The 17,719-nt window shown below is 40.7% G+C and overlaps 1 protein-coding gene across 9 annotated transcripts in view; it reads left to right on the top strand.

The window, feature by feature from the left end:
• The window catches only part of LOC140714956 (fas-binding factor 1 homolog), a 156,804-nt gene extending 139,442 nt beyond the window's left edge, over positions 1-17,362 (top strand). For 7 of the 9 annotated variants that reach the window (XM_073026650.1, XM_073026655.1, XM_073026648.1 and 4 more), the window contains one exon: positions 1,355-15,204. In XM_073026650.1, the coding sequence (XP_072882751.1) occupies positions 1,355-1,438 (84 nt within the window). In that variant the 3' untranslated portion in view covers positions 1,439-15,204. Of the gene's footprint in view, positions 1-1,354; positions 15,205-16,729 lie in introns of those variants that run through there. The other 2 variants (XR_012096038.1, XR_012096037.1) reach the window with 2 other exon arrangements.
• Positions 17,363-17,719: the final 357 nt, after the last annotated feature.

Raw genomic sequence — 17,719 nt, 5'->3', positions numbered from 1 at the left:
GAATTTTTTGAGGATGTGACTAAACACATTGATGAAGGTAGAGTAGTAGATATAGTGTACGTGGATTTCAGCAAGGCATTTGAAAAGGTACCCCATGCAAGGCTTATTGAGAAAGTAAAGAGGCATGGGATCCAAGGGGACATTGCTTTGTGGATCCAGAACTGGCTTGCCCACAGAAGGCAAAGAGTGGTTATAGGAGGGTCATATTCTGCATGGAGGTCCATCACCAGTGGGGTGCCTCAGGGATCTGTTCTGGGAGACCTGCTCTTTATAATTTTTATAAATGACCTGGATGAGGAAGTGGAGGGTTGGGTTAGTAAGTTTGCTGATGACACATGGGTTGGGGGTGTTGTGGATAGTGTGGAGGGCTGTCAGAGGTTACAGTGGGACATTGATAGGATGCAAAACCGGGCTGAGAAGTGGCAGATAGAGTTTAACCCACATAAGTGTGAAGTGGTTCATTTTTGGTAGGTCAAATGTGATGACAGAATATAGTATTAAAGGTAAGACTCTTGGCAGTGTGGAGGATCAGAGGGATCTTGGGGTCCGAGTCCATAGGACACCCAAAGCTGCTGTGCAGGTTGACTGTGTGGTTAAGAAGGCATACAGTGTATTGGCCTTCATGAACCGTGGGATTAAGTTCAAGAGCTGAGAGGTGATGTTACACAACATAGGACCCTGGTCAGATCCCATTTGGTGTATTTCCCTCAGTCACCTCAGTACAGGAAGGATGTGGAAACCATCGAAAGGGTACAGAGGAGATTTAGAAGGAAGTTGCTTGGATTGGGGAGCATGCCTTATGAGAGTAGCTTGAGTGAACTTGGCCTTTTCTCCTTGGAGCGACAGAGGATAAGAGCTGACTGATAGAGGTGTACAAGAAGAGGTGTACATGATGATAAGAGGCATTGATCATGTGGATAGTCAGAGGCTTTTTCCCAAGGTTGAAATGGCTAGCATGAGAGGGCACAGTTTTAAGGTGCTTGGAAGTAGGTACAGAGGTGATGTCAGGGTTAAGTTTTTTTACGCAGAGAGTGGTGAGTGTGTGGAATGGGCTGCCAGCAACGGTGGTGGAGACAGATACGATAGGGTCTTTTAAGAGACTCCTGGACAGGTACATGGAGCTTAGAAAAACAGAGGGCTATGGGTAACCCTTGGTAATTTCTAAAGTAGGTACATGTTCGGCACAGTTTTGTGATATGAAGGGCCTGTATTGTGCTGTAGGTTTTCTATGTTCTATGTTTCTAGCTGTGAATAGAATTAGCACATCCTGAAATCATATTGTCTATATCAGTCTGATACACAATTAGCTTAATAGTGCCCCTTCAGTGACTTGTCTTGTTCTCTCCTTCTACAGGATCGTGATTTTCTTGAAGATGAACAGTTCTTCCTGGAGACGCTGAAGAAAGCTCAATATAATGTATTTAGCCAAACAGCATAAAAACTGCATGATGCTGGTCCTCCCTTGGCATTTTTTTTCACATTTGTTATGTGTGTAAGCTGTATGTAGTAATTGTGCAAATTTTTAATCTAGTACTTTTTAAATATTTATTATTTTTGTAGGAAAGCAAGTCAGGTACATCAAAATATCAGTTTGTGAATGAATATGTACCTGATTGTTCCCGTGGTAATAATTTCTAACTCATCTGCTGGCTCGGATGTAACTAATTTTTTGACACAAGTTTAGACTGTCTGTGAAAATCAAGCAACTCCTGCCTAGTCCCTCAAATGTAAATCACATTGTGTGGGCAGTTGACAGACCTGACATGGCAATGTTTGAAGCTACCAGATTTGTAACGGAACTTTTACAGTAGTTACGAACCAAAAATCCTATGCAGACAGGGACTTTAAGGATGGTCTGAGTTTTCTGAAATATGCACTTTTAAATCATAATTAAAAAATTAACTTGCTCACAGCCCATACCTAGTTCTATTCCCTTAATCATTTCATTTTCTTGATAAGTTGATTACTTTCCTGGGAAGGACTATATGGTTTGACTTGATACTAGAATTAGACAGTCAGGTGGCAATCTGTGTTAAGTATAGAGAAGCTTATAGAAGGGAAGCTTAGTCTTAACTTTTGAACATTAATGTACATCGGATTTCAAATTTCAGAATGGTCTTTTTAATCCTGTCAGCAGATCAATCCATGATCAAAAGTATTAAAAAGTCTCATTCTCTTGAAATTGTGGCTCCAACCCAAAAGAGCCCTGCTACTTTCTGGAATACTCACTTCATGGAAAACAAACTATCTAGTTCATCTATTTTTACTGTAAGGATTCTTGATAGTTTTCTAGAGATTAGTTAATGTACATTATGAGAAGTTCTCTACAAAATTAATTAAATGCAGCACATTTTATTTATATTTTTGAAATTAAAACAAAGTGCTGGAAGTGGAACTGACTGTCTTACCTATTTCCAACAGCATCTGCCAGTTTTGGATAAATGTATATTGAGATAAAATATGCAGATTCAGATCAGACCATTCCCTGCCAGTCTGGCTCACTACTCTCGCTACTATGATGTGATTCTATCATAGTGATGTGCTTGTATGAATGCATGTGCCCTCTCTTCTTGGTTTTAGTCTCAAATGGATGAACATTGGTTTAACATTGTTACATTTACAGCAAGGTAGTTTAAGGCCTGGGTCAAGTTTAAATTCTTTTCCCTCCTGAGCAACCTCACAGATTGACTCAAACTATGATAGCACACTAACAATTTATCTATTCTAATCTTTAATGGTTTTACTGTTCCTAATCTACAAGGGAATCTAGCTGATCTCCCACTGTGCAGTGCCATGAGAAGATTGAAAGGTTTCAGACCATTCATATGTAAAGGCTTCAACTGATATTTTAAAAACAGAACTATAAATTTTATTACATAAATTAGATCAATGTGAATTATAAAATCATAGAAACATGTAAAAACAAGAGAAATAACCTAAAGTACACAAATAACAGTATATAAAAAATAAACAAACACTTTAAAATCATGTTAGATAGTAGTCATGGGCAGCCTGGAGCAAACACTCATTAAATTTCTCGGGTCCAAGAAAGTGAGTTAGAGAACCTTTTCTCTCCAGCACAAATATGATGCCAAAAAAATGCATTCTTGATGTCAAAATTCTCCAAAGTAACCACCTCCAGGAGAACCCATTCATTAGGTTTCTTTTTAATACAAACTCCATGCAGGGAGCCTCTTGTCCTCAAATCTGGTTACACCCACCCAACTACCAAATTTTTCGTTACAGAAAATGACATCAGGTATCCATGTTCATTGTTTCTGTCAACAAAAGCCAACTGTTTTTAAATGCCATTCAACCTAACTAAGAAGCCGTATTACAAAGTAGTTCCAATTGTCTCATGCCTATTAGTTCTTGATTCTTCAGTGCTAGACATTTTCTGAAGATGTGGCCAGTACTTGCTGCCGTTGTCCATTGCAGGCTTTCATAACAGAAATACATTTTAGGATCAATGTTGTTTACTGTGGTAAGCAAATACAGTGGATTCTGGTTAATCAGGGCAGCTGCTTATTTGAAACAACTCTTACAGAACAAAAAGTAATTGAGAAACTAGCCAGAATTCCCTTTGTTTATTTAGGACACTATGCCAGTTAACTGGGGCAGAAGACTGTAGCCGCACAGTTTCTAACTAGTGTCAGATGCATACTCTTGTGTAGCTGTTAGACACTACACCATGCTTAGTGCAAAGTTTTTAACTGTCAGTGGCATGTGCTTGTGTTCAAAAACAGTGACTTTTATCACTGAAAGTTGGTGAGAAGTAAGCAGTAAGACAATTTAGAACTGTTTTGCTCGCTGCAGTTTCAAGCATTCAGGCCAGAAACGGCCGGGAGTGTAAATGAAAGTTACTTCAACAAGTTAGGAACTACAAAGAATTGGAAGGTACTAACATCATCTTGAATGTTAAAATGGAAATGAAGATTTGGAGGATGCAATTGTTAATAGCATTTTATGAAGGTAGTCCACTATCTTACATTAAGTGTCTGCACTGATTTTGTTTATTTACAGTGTCAGGCTAAAGAATGTGGCAGATGAATTTCTCCATCGATAATTGTTAGGAACTAATACAGTTTATAGCACTGTAGCAGTATTGATAGTGCTATAATTTGTTCTGTATTTCATTTGAATACATAGATTGTTCCTCAGTTAGATGGTAGTTCGTCTTTTTTGTACCTTTTTACCTATTTCCATGAAACCTCAGCTAAATGAGGCAGCCGCTTAATTGCGCCAAAATGTCCCACTAAACTCCATTGTAATTGTATATGTGTGCACAGGTGCAATGAGAATCTTACTTGCAGCAGTGGCACAGGCACATAGCATCAGATAAGTAGCATTCACGTGAAAAACAAATTTTACACAATTTTTACAAAAAAAATGAGAACAATAATAGTCCATTAGTGCAAAGTGGTCACAGTGTTGCCATCTGAGGTAGTAACTAGCATTTTGCTGGTGGGTTCAAGAACTGAATGGTTGAAGGGAGCTAGTGGTTTTGAACCTGGTGGTGTGGGACTTCAGGCTTCTGTACTTCCTGTACAATGTAGCAGCAAGAAGTTGGCACGGACCAGACAAGTTCTCTGCCTTGCCGGTCATCATATTTAAATGTATTTATTTCTATTTTTGCCTATTATTTGAATACCTTCAGCTGCCCAGGCAGTACCTCTTTGTGGGGGGAAAAAAGCAAGGCTCCTGAAGCCATATCTGCCATCCATTAGGCTGATGTCTGAGGTGCACAACGTTTATGCACTGTATCCCTCCATGAGCAAATATCTGCCACTTCTGAATGATCTCAGTGTCTGAGTCTTTGCATTCTGGAGCGGAGTTTGCCACCCAGTGGCGAGGAATTCATCTGCACAGTCTTTTTGATGTGATCCAAGTTCAAAGTAAATTTATTATTGAAGTACATATGTCACCATGTCAGCCCTCTCCAAGATTCATTTTCTTGCAGGCATTCTCTAATCCAGAATAGAATAATAACCATAATAAAATCAATGAAAGACTGCACTAATTTGGTGTTCAATGTGCAAAAGACAACAAACTAAATACAAAATAATTTTTAAAAAGTAAGTATCAAGAACGTTAGATGAAGAGTCCTTGAAACTTAGTCCATAGGTTGTGGGAACATTTCAATGTTGGGACAAGCGAAGTTTTTTGAGAGACTTTTTCCACTGAGGTTGGGTGGAACAACTACCAGAGGTGATGAGCTAAGGGTGTAATGTGAAAAGTTTAAAGGGAACATCAGGGGAAACTTCTTCACTCAGAGTGGTGAGAGTGTGGAATGAGCTGCCAGACCGAGTAGTGCATGAGAGCTCTATTTCGACGTTTAAGAGAAGTTTGGATAGGTACATTGATGGGATGGGTATGATGGGATATGGTCACGATGCAGGTCGACGGAAGTAGCCAGTTTAAATGGTTCGGCATAGGTGAGCTGAAGGGCCTGTTTCTGTGCTGTACTATGACTTGAAGTTGAGTGAAGTTATCTATGGGCTATTCCTAAGGACACGCACACACATACAAAACAAAGAGGCAGACATCAAGTCGCAGTCATACATTCAGCCCAACTGGTCTATGCTAAGCGAGGTGCCTATCTAAACAAGCCCCATTTCCCCACATTTGGCCCATATGCCTATGATCTCCTCCTATCCTACTTCACCATCTTTCCTTTTCCGGTACACTAGTAGATGATCAGCTCAGTGAAAGATGCTCTTTGGTCTGCCCAAAATCTGTTGGTCTCCAGCACAGTGAGATGTCTGTAAGCTAATGCTGCAGACAGGTATATTCCAGGTTGCAGGAGTACGTACTGAGGGACACACTGAAGCTCAGAGCAGCCAACGCAAGGGCTCTGTGGAGAGTTACAGTCCAGATTTCTCTCATTTTGGGACTGAGGGGATGAGTCTGCTGCAGAAACCCTTCAAACAACAGAAGGATGGTAATGGTGCAATCCCAGCCGCTCCTCACCCTTCCCACCCACACCATAACCAGCCCTTCCTTGGTTCCACTGTCTACTTTAATCAAATTTAGAGTTATGTGTCATATTAAAATTCTTTTGCTAACACAGCTTCTGCTGTCACTAATGTATCTTCCTGTTTTTGCTTTGTGCTAGTGGCAGCTCACACTCATCAGGGAAGTGCATTATGCCATCTACTGTAACGGAGTGTGACAGGAGCCATAACAGGGATCAGATTCTGCCTCCCAAACCTGTTTTAATTAAAAAGTTCACCAGGGCCTTACATGACTTGGTCATCCCTGCTTCAGGTGCCAGAATATCCTGCAGCCTAGGCACCCCAGATCTACCCTATAATTGCCTGAACAGCTTCCTATGTTCTAATGAATATCTGTAGCTCACCATGATCACGTTCTACTGTCTCTGATACCTTACAAAAGTCACACCACCCATTCTCATGTTTACCAACAAGTGCCAAAGTAGTGTGCAAACCCTTGTGTCCCAACCTCAATCTTGCCAACTACACATCTTCCCTCCTACCCAAAAGGCGCCTTCTGTGAACTGATGGAACCAATTTGTAATACCACCTCCCTGTCCCACTCCTATCCCACAAATTCTGCCATTTCCCAGCCAATCCAAGATTTGGCTTCATACTTTCCTATATTGACTAGAAATGTCTATGTCTGACTTACTAAGTGCCTGTTTTGCTCTATCATCTGCCCTTTCATTACCCAATACACCTACATGGCAGGTATCAACAAAACTGCACTACTATTCCCATACTCTCCAGAACATGCAGGTCAACAGATCAACATGTTGTTCAACAGATCAGCTCTCCTTCAACACTTCAATTCCAAACTCCGCAGTACCAAAGCAGAGTCTGAGCAAATCATAACCCTGTTTGGCTTAACTTGTTCAACCCATTGCAAACTAATCATAAAGGCCATAAATTCTGCTGTATAGACAGACAACCCATCTGCCAGCCTTTTCCCCACCTTAACATTAAACCAGGGGATAAATATCCCTGAGCCCACCCAGTTATTAACTGGATCTTTGGAACCATCTGTAAAGATGAGCAAAAAGAAGAAAAAATGCTTCTGCTGTAGATAATGTCTCACCACCCACAGGACTCTGCCTCTCCCCCAGTAATGACAAATCTATTCCCACATTTGGAAATTTCCAAGGTCAGGCCACTGTTGGGGCTAATTTACAAATCCCCAAAACTAAATTCCCGTACCTACACCCCAAATATCTGCCCAAAACATTTACCAATTCTGTTAGTATATTCCCAACAATGCATTAAAATTGAATACGTCTAATGCCCCCCCCCCCCCGCATTCTACTAATGAAGTCCAGTATGCAAGGCTGAATTTTTCCCTCTGCGGGTCAAGTGGCATCTCGCCTAGTTCAACCCTTAATACATCTCATGGTGTGGTCCAGAATGCTCCATGACAGATTCTAAGTGCCCTGGCCTGTAGAACATCCAACTGGTATAAAACTGAACGAACTGCCTTCCCATAAATCATACAACCATAATCCAGACAAGAGCACATTAAAGTGTGATAAATTGTCAATAGCACACTCCTAGAAGCTCCCCAGCTAGACACCACAAAACTTTAATGACAAACTTATACTTAGCCTCCGAAAACATCTCAAAGTCAGTCGTGCATCCAGCCATGACCTCAATTATTTAACCACGGGAACCCTAGACAGTGATCACCCATAGAGAGTAAGGTGAATATGTATATCCAACCCATGTTGCCAAGTAAAAACCATATATTTTGACAGAATCAAATAAAATTTTAAACCCAGTCCAAAGACCATTCTTCCATTGCTGATTCCACTGTTTGCACAGACCTTACCACATAGGTAGTATTATGATGTGTTTTCCAGAGCCTCATCATCAGCATACAAAGCCAGGCCCAATACCATCAAAAATATTGTACTAATGACACTACCCGGGGGGGGGGGGGGGATACACAATCCGCCGAAAACTCTGAAGACACTTCTCCCACCCACACTAAACCATTGGCCAATCAAAACCCAGTTGTATAGCCTGCCACCAATACCAAGCTTACTTAGTTTAATCAAAAGCCCCTCCCTCCATAGCTTTTCATAAGCTTTGTTGATGTCCAGAAACACTGCAACTACTGACTCTTTTACTGTAAAAGCTTTCCAAATATCATTTCCCAGTCATACAAGGGCATCATATGTCACGAAACCTACACTAGTAGCGACAAAGTAATTCTCTCTTCTTCAAAACAAACGTTGTCCCAATTACTATCATTTTGTCCATTACACAGTGAAGAGGTGAGAGCAACAGGCCTGTAGCTACTTGTTCGGTCAAATTCTTCTCAGGTTTAACAATAGGCAACACCACAGCCCTTTTCCAGTCTCCTAGGAACATTCCTTGCTTCCAGACCTTATTATAAAGCTCAAGCAATTTCTTTAGGGCTGTCTCAGGCAGATACTGGAGCACATGATATCCTGTCCTGGGGCTGTAGTACTTACATTATTGTCAGCAGGTTTCAGTACAGCCAACTGTTACATATCACGTGGGTATCTTGTGACTGTCACATGACCATGATGCAATTGAGTATCTGGTGAGCACTCCATCTTGTGATGGTGGAGTGATGTATTTTCCCGCCAGTGTGAGGTCATGAGATGGCCTGTTTTCAACAGGTATAAAACAGGGAAAGCCTGCTGTGATGCAGGAGTTTTTGATGGGACATCATTTAAGTCATCTGTTACTCCGTTATGCTGCATATTTGGTTTCATGACGCAGTTTTGGTTTAACGTGGAGTTTTAATTCTTACTGTAAGGTACATTGTCATTGTGCCAGCAGTTTTGAAAATCACTGCCAATTATGTTTGATGTATTTTTGATTTAATTTTAAAGTCTAAGTATTGGAGAGTGAAGATTTATCGAGGTACGGAAACCTGAAGGATTGAGTAAAGTTGGTGTCATTGGCGGTAAAACAGGATCGACCTTATTGGATCTTCGTTCTGGAGATAGTAACCTGCATCCGAGATTACCCCTGCTGTAAGAGCAGAAAGGGTTGGGTTATTCATCAAGGGAAAGGTCAGTTCCTTCAAGCCGTATTTATTTCCTTCATCGTGAATCCTTCAGGCAAGGCATATTTCGGCTGGGATCAGCAGAACATCACGTCGTCGAGGAATTCGTTACTTCAGGAAAGTCTTTCCTAATTGACTATATAAATCATTTGGACTTTCGCATCTATCGCTTTAAGAACTGTTTGAGTTGCTGTTTAGCAGTTAACTTCCAGTTAAGTTAGTCGTTTGTTTATTTTTCATTTTTATTGAGCAGTTTAAATAAATGTTTATTTGTTTATGAAAAACCTGTCTCAATTCCATATTCATTGTTGCTGTATCATAACAATTGGGGGCTCGGCCTGGATATGTTCCGTTTTTGAGTTTAAGTGCTTGCTTAATTATCAGTGATTTGGAAAAGGGTAATTCCCAATTCTTTTGTTTGATTGGCTTGTGGGTGGTATTCGGCAACAATGAATATCAACAACTTTCTGGCATCGCCAGACCCGGAGTTATTAGCGAAGGTGAAAAAGAGTGTATCTAAGATTGCGAGCAGTTTGGAACTTAAAGGTATTTCGAAAGCTACATCAAAGCCTGTAATTCAGAGAGAAATCGCATCACACTATGCAGAGTTGGGTGAAGCGGTGTTAGGTATGTTTCCAAGAAGTAACCTGGAAATGCAGTTACAAATCGAACAAATGAAGTTAGAGCAATGTAAAGCGTTAGAAACGCTTAGAATAGAAGCTGAGTTAAAACAGAAACAATTGGAAGTGAACTTGGAACAAAGTTGGTTAGAAGCTGCAAATAAACAGAGGGAATTTGAACTTGTGATGGCGAAATAGGACCCTGGTCAGACTCCACTTGGAGTACTGTGCTCAGTTCTGGTCGCCTCACTACAGGAAGGATGTGGAAACCATAGAAAGGGTGCAGAGGAGATTTACAAGGATGTTGCCTGGATTGGGGAGCATGCCTTATGAGAATAGGTTGAGTTAACTTGTCCTTTTCTCCTTAGAGCGACGGAGGATGAAAGGTGACCTGATAGAGGTGTATAAGATGATGAGAGGCATTGATCGTGTGGATAGTCAGAGGCTTTTTCCCAGGGCTGAAATGGTTACCACAAGAGGACACAGGTTTAAGGTGCTGGGGAGTAGGTACAAAGAAGATGTCAGGGGTAAGTTTTTTACTCAGGGAGTGGTGAGTGTGTGGAATGGGCTGCCGGCAATGGTAGTGGAGATGGATACAATAGGATCTTTTAAGAGATTTTTGGATAGGTACATGGAGCTTAGAAAAGTAGAGGGCTCTAGGTAAGCCTAGTAATTTCTAAGGTAGGGACATGTTCGGCACAACTTTGTGGGCCGAAGGGGCTGTATTGTGCTGTAGGTTTTCCATGTTTCTATGAAATTAAGGCTTGAAAATCAGTCCTCTGGTTCTCGGCAACAGTTTGTTGCTAGTCGAGAAGTTATTTTAGCTCCTCCATTTAATGAAACAGAAGTGAATAAATATTTCCAACGTTTCAAAACTGTTGCTCAGACTTCAGAGTGGCTGAAAGAGAAATGGCCAGTGATGTTACAGAGTGTAATTAAAGGCAAGGCACAACAAGTTTATACAGCTTTAACTGCTGAACAAGCACTTGGTTATGATAGTGTGAAGCAGCATATACTGAGAGCGTATGAACTGGTTCTAGTAGCTTATAGAAAAAGATTCCAAAATTTGAAGAAGTCCGTAGAAAAAACTTACGTGGAATTTGCCTACAATAAAGCTGTGTGTTTTGAGAGATGGGTTTCCTCTAAAAATGTGAATGGGGAATATAATAAATTGAAAAAGTTGATCTTAATGGAGGAATTTAAAAGGAGCATCCCTGTTGAAGTAAGAACATACTTAAATGGAAGGGACACTGCTACATTGCAGGACTCTGCTAAATTAACAGATGAGTATGCCTTAATCCATTAGAATTCCATCAGGGTAGAACTTTTAAAAGGGAAAAATAGCACAGAGAGTCAAGGTAAACCAGAAATTAAATCAGAAGTTAGTGAGAAAGGTAAGGATGAAAGAAAACATGTGAAGGAAAGACAGTTTGGTCTCATTTGTAATTATTGTAAGAAACCTGGTCACGTAATAGCTAACTATTTCTCAATGAAAAAGAAGATGGAAGCAGTCACAGATGCCTGTGTGCAACATATTGAAACACCTGTAAATCCATAGGGTTTGATAAACACACATAAAGCTTTGTCAGAGTCTGACCAAGTTAAGAGGGGATATGATCATTTTATAACTGAAGGATTTGTATCCTTGAAAGAGGGATCCACTACGGTGCCAATAAAAATCCTATGGGATACTGGAGCTTCTCAATCACTGATGTTAGACAGTGTGTTAAAGTTTAGTGATGAGTCTGACACTGGTGAGGTAAACTATATATGAGGTGTTGGGAGTGCCCGTTATGCCTGTACATTTGAATAGAGTAAATTTAAGGTCAGGGTTAGTTACAGGACCGGTTAAAGTAGGACTACAACCCAGCTTACCTGTGAATGACATTTCTCTATTGTTGGGGAATGACTTAGCAAATGGACGAGTTTTTCCTGAAGTGTATTTGAAAATAAAGTCAGAGGAACCACAGATGGATTCTAACACAGATTCCTCCCATGTTGTAACGCGAGCTATGGCTAAAATGCTTGATGTGCAGGATGAGGTTGTTACCCATGACTGTTCAACTCGGGATTCAAATTTTGAGGATGTGTCAGAAACTTTCTTACCTTCATTGTTTGATCAAGATTCTTGGAGTAAGTCTGACCATGAGTATTTGTCTCTGACTCAGAAGGAGATGATAGCAGAGCAGAGTAGACCCTGAGTATCGAATTAAAGGAACAAGCTCTCCTGAATAGTGAAATTGATAAGGTGCCAGTAGGATATTATTTTGAGAAAGGAGTGTTGATGAGGAAGTGGAGATCACCTACAATTCCTGCAAGCGATGAATGGAAGGTTGTTCACCAGGTAGTTGTTCCTAAAGTTTATCGAAATGAGATTTTAACTTTAGCTCATAGTGTGCCCTTGGGTGGACATCAAGGAGTGAAGAAAAATGTGAACAAGGTTTTTGAAGATATTTACTGGCCTGGTTTGAGAAAAGATGTGATGACATTTTGCAGAACGTGTCATACTTGCAAAATTGTGGGTAAACCTAATCAAGTTACTCCTGTGGCCCCACTGCAACCTATTCCCGCATTTGGTGAACCGTTTTCTAAAATTATTATAGATTGTGTAGGCTCATTGCCAAAAACTAAAAGGCAATTCCACTTAGGAATATAACAGCTAAAACTGTAACAAAGGCTCATAAAATTCTTTACTTATTTTGGGTTGCCTAAGGAAATACAATCTGATCAAGGTAGTAATTTTATGTCTGGATTGTTTCAACAGATAGTTTATAAACTGGGAGCTAAGCAGATTACCTCATCTGCATACCATCCAGAATTGCAAGGAGCCTTGGAGAGGTTTCATTCTACCCTCAGGACTATGATTAGTACGTATTGTGTAGAAAATGAAAGTGATTGGGATGAGGGCATATACTTACTTCTATTTGCAGTACAAGAGTCAGTACAGGCATCAATAAGTTTTAGTCCATTTAAACGTATTTGGGCAGAGTTAGAGGACCTTTGGCCTTATTAAAAGAACAATGGATTAATAAAGAGGTACACACTAATTTGCTGGATTATGTTTTAAAATTTAAGGATAGATTACATAAAGCTTGTAGGAGAATTACATAAAGCCAGGGAAAATTTTAAATCGGCCCAGGAGAAAATGAAAACCTGGTATGATAAAGAAGCTAAAATGAGGGCATTTAAGCCTGGAGATAAGGTGTTGGTTCTTTTCCTGGTGCAAACGAATCCTTTACAAGCTAGATTTCATTGTCCTTATGAAATTATGTCTAAAGTTAATGATGTGGATTATGTGATATAAACACCAGATCGAAGAAGGCCAACCCATATAAATATGATAAAAGCATATTATGAGAAACAGTCTGCTACTATGACTGTTGTGGTCAATAATAATGAGTCTGATCTCACTAGGAACTTAATGGATAATTCATCTGAAACTCATTCTAAATCCAATATTATTTCTGCCAGATTACCAAACTCAACAATTCTGGAAAATATTGACGAGAAATTAGCTCATTTACAGCCAGAGCAGAAGCAGCAGATGAAGCAAATAAGTCTTAAATATAGGGATTTATTTCCAGACGTTCCTAGAAGAACCACAGTAGCTTCACGTGATGTAAATGTTGGAGATGTCTGTATTGATGATTTAGTTACAGGAAATGATACTTGGAAAGTATCTGTGTGTATTTTACTGCTGTGGAGAAACTATTTGAAAGGCTTTCAAAAGCTAACTTAACTATTAATTTAGCTAAAAGTGAATTTGGTCATGCCACTGAGACTTACCTTGATTATGTTGTAGGTCCGGGCTTGAGTAAGGAAAATGGTTAAGGAAATAAATCAAACTCCAGTTTAGCAACAAAGGTTTAATGTTACGTGAGTATAATATTTTGACAACTCATATTAAAGGCAAAGATAATGTGATTGCTGATTGTTTATCTAGATGTTGAATGTACAATGTAATTTTCATATGGAGTGATATTGTTGTTGTTGTTCGTCCTTCGGAGTTGAAGACGACCACGACTTCTGTCAGGTGGAGGGTTTGTGACTGTGGGTCCAGAGGTGACTGGTGAGGCCAATCCGGGCCCTGAAAGCTCGCCCACATGTGGGACACATGAGGGTAGGTGCTGCAGTGGAAGTGGAGGTAGTTCGAGCCTTGCACGTGGCGCGTTTCCTCTGAGCCTCTGTGGTGCGTCTGATTTCTGCTGCATACGCTCCTTTAGTGGTCCTGCTCCACCAGGTTGGGTGGTCCAGAGCAAGCGATTCCCAACAACTGGGATTGATGTTGAGGTCTTTGAAGGACACTTTGAGACAGTCTTTGAAACGTTTCTTCTGCCCTCCAACTGAGCGCTTGCCCTGGCTCAGCTCTCCATACAGCAGCTGTTTTGGTAGTCGACTGTCAGACATCCTGACGACATGTCCAGCCCATCTGGCTTGGGCTGTAGATGCTGTAGATGCTAGCCCACTCCAGTGATAGCTAGCACCCACAGCAGATTGATATTAACATTTGTAACCCTCCTACTGTATAGTAATTTGTAAGGTGCTATATGATAATACTGTGTATATTGTACATGTTGTAGATTTTATTCATTTGTTTTTTTTTTGTAAATAGTTAATTGTTAAAATTTTGCTCTTGACAGATCAAAATTTTTTTTGGAGGGAGGTGTTACATACCACATAGGTATCTTGTGACTGTCACATGATCATGATGTAATTGAGTATCTGGTGAGTGCAACGTAATGGTTTTGTGATGGTGAAGTGATGTATTTTCCCGCCAGTGTGAGGTCACATGATGTAATTTTCCTGCCTGTGTGAGGTCATGTGATGGCCTGTTTTCAACAGGTATAAAACAGGGAAAGCCTGCTGTGATGCAGGAGTTTTTGTTGGGACATCGTTTAAGTCGTCTTTTACTCCGTTATGCTGCGTATTTGATTTCATGACGCAGTTTTGTTTTAAAGTGGAGTTTTAATTCTTACTGTAAGGTACATTATCATTGTGCCGGCAGTTTTGAAAATCACTGCCAGTTATGTTTGATGTATCTTTGATTTAATTTTAAAGTTTAAGTATTGGAGAGTGAAGATTTATCGAGGTAGAGAAACCCAAAGGATCGAGTAAAGTTGGTGTCGTTGGCGGTAAAACAGGATCGACCTTATTGGATCTTCGTTCCGGAAATAGTAACCTGAATCCGAGATAGCCCCTGCTGTAAGAGCAGGAAGGGTTGGGCGCAGCGTTATTCATCAAGGGAAAGGTCAGTTCCTTCAAGCCGTTTTTATTTCCTTCATCGTGAATCCTTTGGGTAAGGCATATTTTGGCTGGGATCAGCAGTAACGTCATGTTGTCGAGGAATTCGTAACTTCAGGAAAGTCTCTCCTAATTGACTGTTAAATCATTTGGACTTTCGCATTTATCGCTTTAAGAACTGTGTTTGCATTTATTGCTTTAAGAACTGTTCGAGTTGCTGTTTAGCAGTTAACTTCCGGTTAAGTTAGTCGTTTGTTTATTTTTCATTTTTATTGAGCAGAGTTCAAATAAATGTTTATTTGTTGATGAAAAACCTGTCTCAATTCCATATTCATTGTTGCCGTATCATAACACAACATAAAATTCTCATCCATGGCACTCTCAAACATCTCGTTTCTCACATATCTTACCATTCTCCTTCAAAATACACTGTCCTCTCTTAACATACTCATCCCTGAAATTGTCTAGTCTCTTTGCAAATGAGTTTCTCAGACATTTCGCCTTTTCTTTGTCCATTGTAGTCAAATTTCCATGCTCCACTAATACTAGAAGCTGACTATAACATCTGACAATGTTCATTTTCTTCAGCATTCTCCACTCCACTGTCCTGCCAGTTTCCCTTCCAGTCGATAAGCAAAGCCTCTCCAAATCATCCATTTACCATTGCTAATCGGTTCAATTTAATGTTAGAGAAATGTATACAATATACATACTGAAATTCTTTGCAAATGTCCATGAAAACAGAGGAGTTCCCCAAAGAATGAATGACAGTTAAATGTTAGGACCCCAAAGCCCCCCCCCCAGCTCCCCCCTCTCACGCATAAGCAGCAGTAAAGCAACAAGCCCCCTCCCCACCAACAAAAAAGCATCTGCACCTTCCACCGAACCCTCAAGCATGCAGCAAAGCATCAATAAAGACACAGACTTGCAGTACCCCAAAAACTACTCGTTCATCCATTATTAGAGATACCACAGGCTCTCTCTCCTTAATAAGGGAAAAAGAGGTGTCCCCGTTTCACAGTGAGGGGAGACTTAAGAAAACAACTTGCCGATTTATGCTGTTAAATGTCTGTTGTATCACTTTTTCTGAGTATGCCCGAAGATCTTGGGTCTCTGGGGACACAGCCAACAGCCAATCCTCTATGTACTCCCACAACACACCAGTTTTTTGCGGTGTCACTGACCTTGAGTCTGCCACCTCCAGAGCAACAAAATTCCTGAACCCTGAAGGTGCACTAGTCTTCTAGACCGTGTCCTTGGCATAATCGAAAAACAGCCGGTCATGAAGCTCCAAGAGCGGGTCCCATTCCCACAAAGAACCAAAGTCAACGTGTAATTCTAGGTCAGGGTCTTCAAAAGAACCCTGAAAGGAAAAGAAATATTAAAGATAGAAATAGAGCTGCTTCCAGAGACGCAAACAAAGAAGTCGCCATCAGGCACCATCATCCCAAGTTCCCTCTTTGCTATCACTCTTTTCTTCAGAATTCTTCATGCATTTCAAAACCTAAAAAGCCCATCTCCAGTCTCTGATAGGCTCTGTACATTCTTGTGTCCACCAAGGAACACATTTCTTACCATCTCTCCTGGACAGTGTTATGAGTGATGAACAGACCTGATGGAAATGGGGTGCAGAGTTAACCATTCCCCCCCCCCCCACCGAGAACTATGAACTATTGCTGTTGCTATGCTGCTACTGAGAAAGAGAGATGAAGCCCAGGCAAGAACATCTGCTACAGATAAGAGGGAGAGAGAGACTGTTGATTTATTGTATTTTGACTCTTCCTGGATTATTTACCTTTCACTACAAGGACTTAACTTTGCTCATTAACATTCCTCAGGAGACAGCAGGAGTGGCCTGATTTGATGGACACAGTCATTCAGAGTTGATGGATAGCTGAGACCCCATTAGTAGGGATAAAAGACAGGTCTGGAGAAACACCCTTCAGACACACCAGTGGACACTGACTGAGTGTTGTGAACCCACAGAAAGGTGGGGGTTTCGGAGACCAAATCAGGAGATCGGTCAATAAAGCTCACAGTGTGACAGCAGGGGTGGTGGGGACATGTGTGTGTGTCCACTCATGCCAGAGTGACGAGTCCACCATAGAAGAACGGTCCAGCTGAAGGATGGAGGGGTCATAACTGAATGGCCACAATGACACGACGGGTTAAGAAAGCCACAGAAGGTTTGCCTGCTGCAGCTGCCTAATCTCTTGCTCTCTCTCTCTCTCTCCCTCTCCAACAATTACAACACAACAACCATAACTACCTCAGCATGTATGAACTGAATTGAACTTTATACTCTTCTATGACAATTCATTTACCCCTAGACATCGATAGAGCTTGTTTATTATTGCTGATTATTATTCTTACACTTTTAGGATTATTACTGCTAACTGGTTTTATATGTATATTTGCATTTTTGATACTGTATTGTGTAGTTTACTAATAAACATCTTTAGTTTTGGTACCACCAGACTCCAATGGATTCTTCTTTCTCTGCTGGTCTGACACCCAGTTACGGGGTACATAACAAATTGGGGGCTCATCTGGGATTTGATTACCAAATTGGGGGGCCAGTGAATCGGGATAGAAGTCCCTTATCTGATCTGGGTGTGTAGATAAACAGACGGGAAACCAGCAGAGATGGAAACTGATAAATTTTTAAAAGAACCAACTACGGGGGCATTAAAGGATGCCAGAAAGTTGGAATTGGTGAGTGTTGCGAGACGATTGAATCTCTCAGTGGTGAAACCAGCGATGAGAAAGTTGGAAATACAGAGAGCAATAGCTGAGTATTATGTATCCCAAGGTGTGTTCCCATCGGG

This window comes from Hemitrygon akajei, chromosome 22 (genome assembly GCF_048418815.1).
Source record: "Hemitrygon akajei chromosome 22, sHemAka1.3, whole genome shotgun sequence".
In the NCBI taxonomy this organism is placed as follows: Eukaryota; Metazoa; Chordata; class Chondrichthyes; order Myliobatiformes; family Dasyatidae; genus Hemitrygon; species Hemitrygon akajei.
Note: the sequence above shows the minus strand (reverse complement) of the source record. Positions and strands in the feature narration are given on the sequence as shown.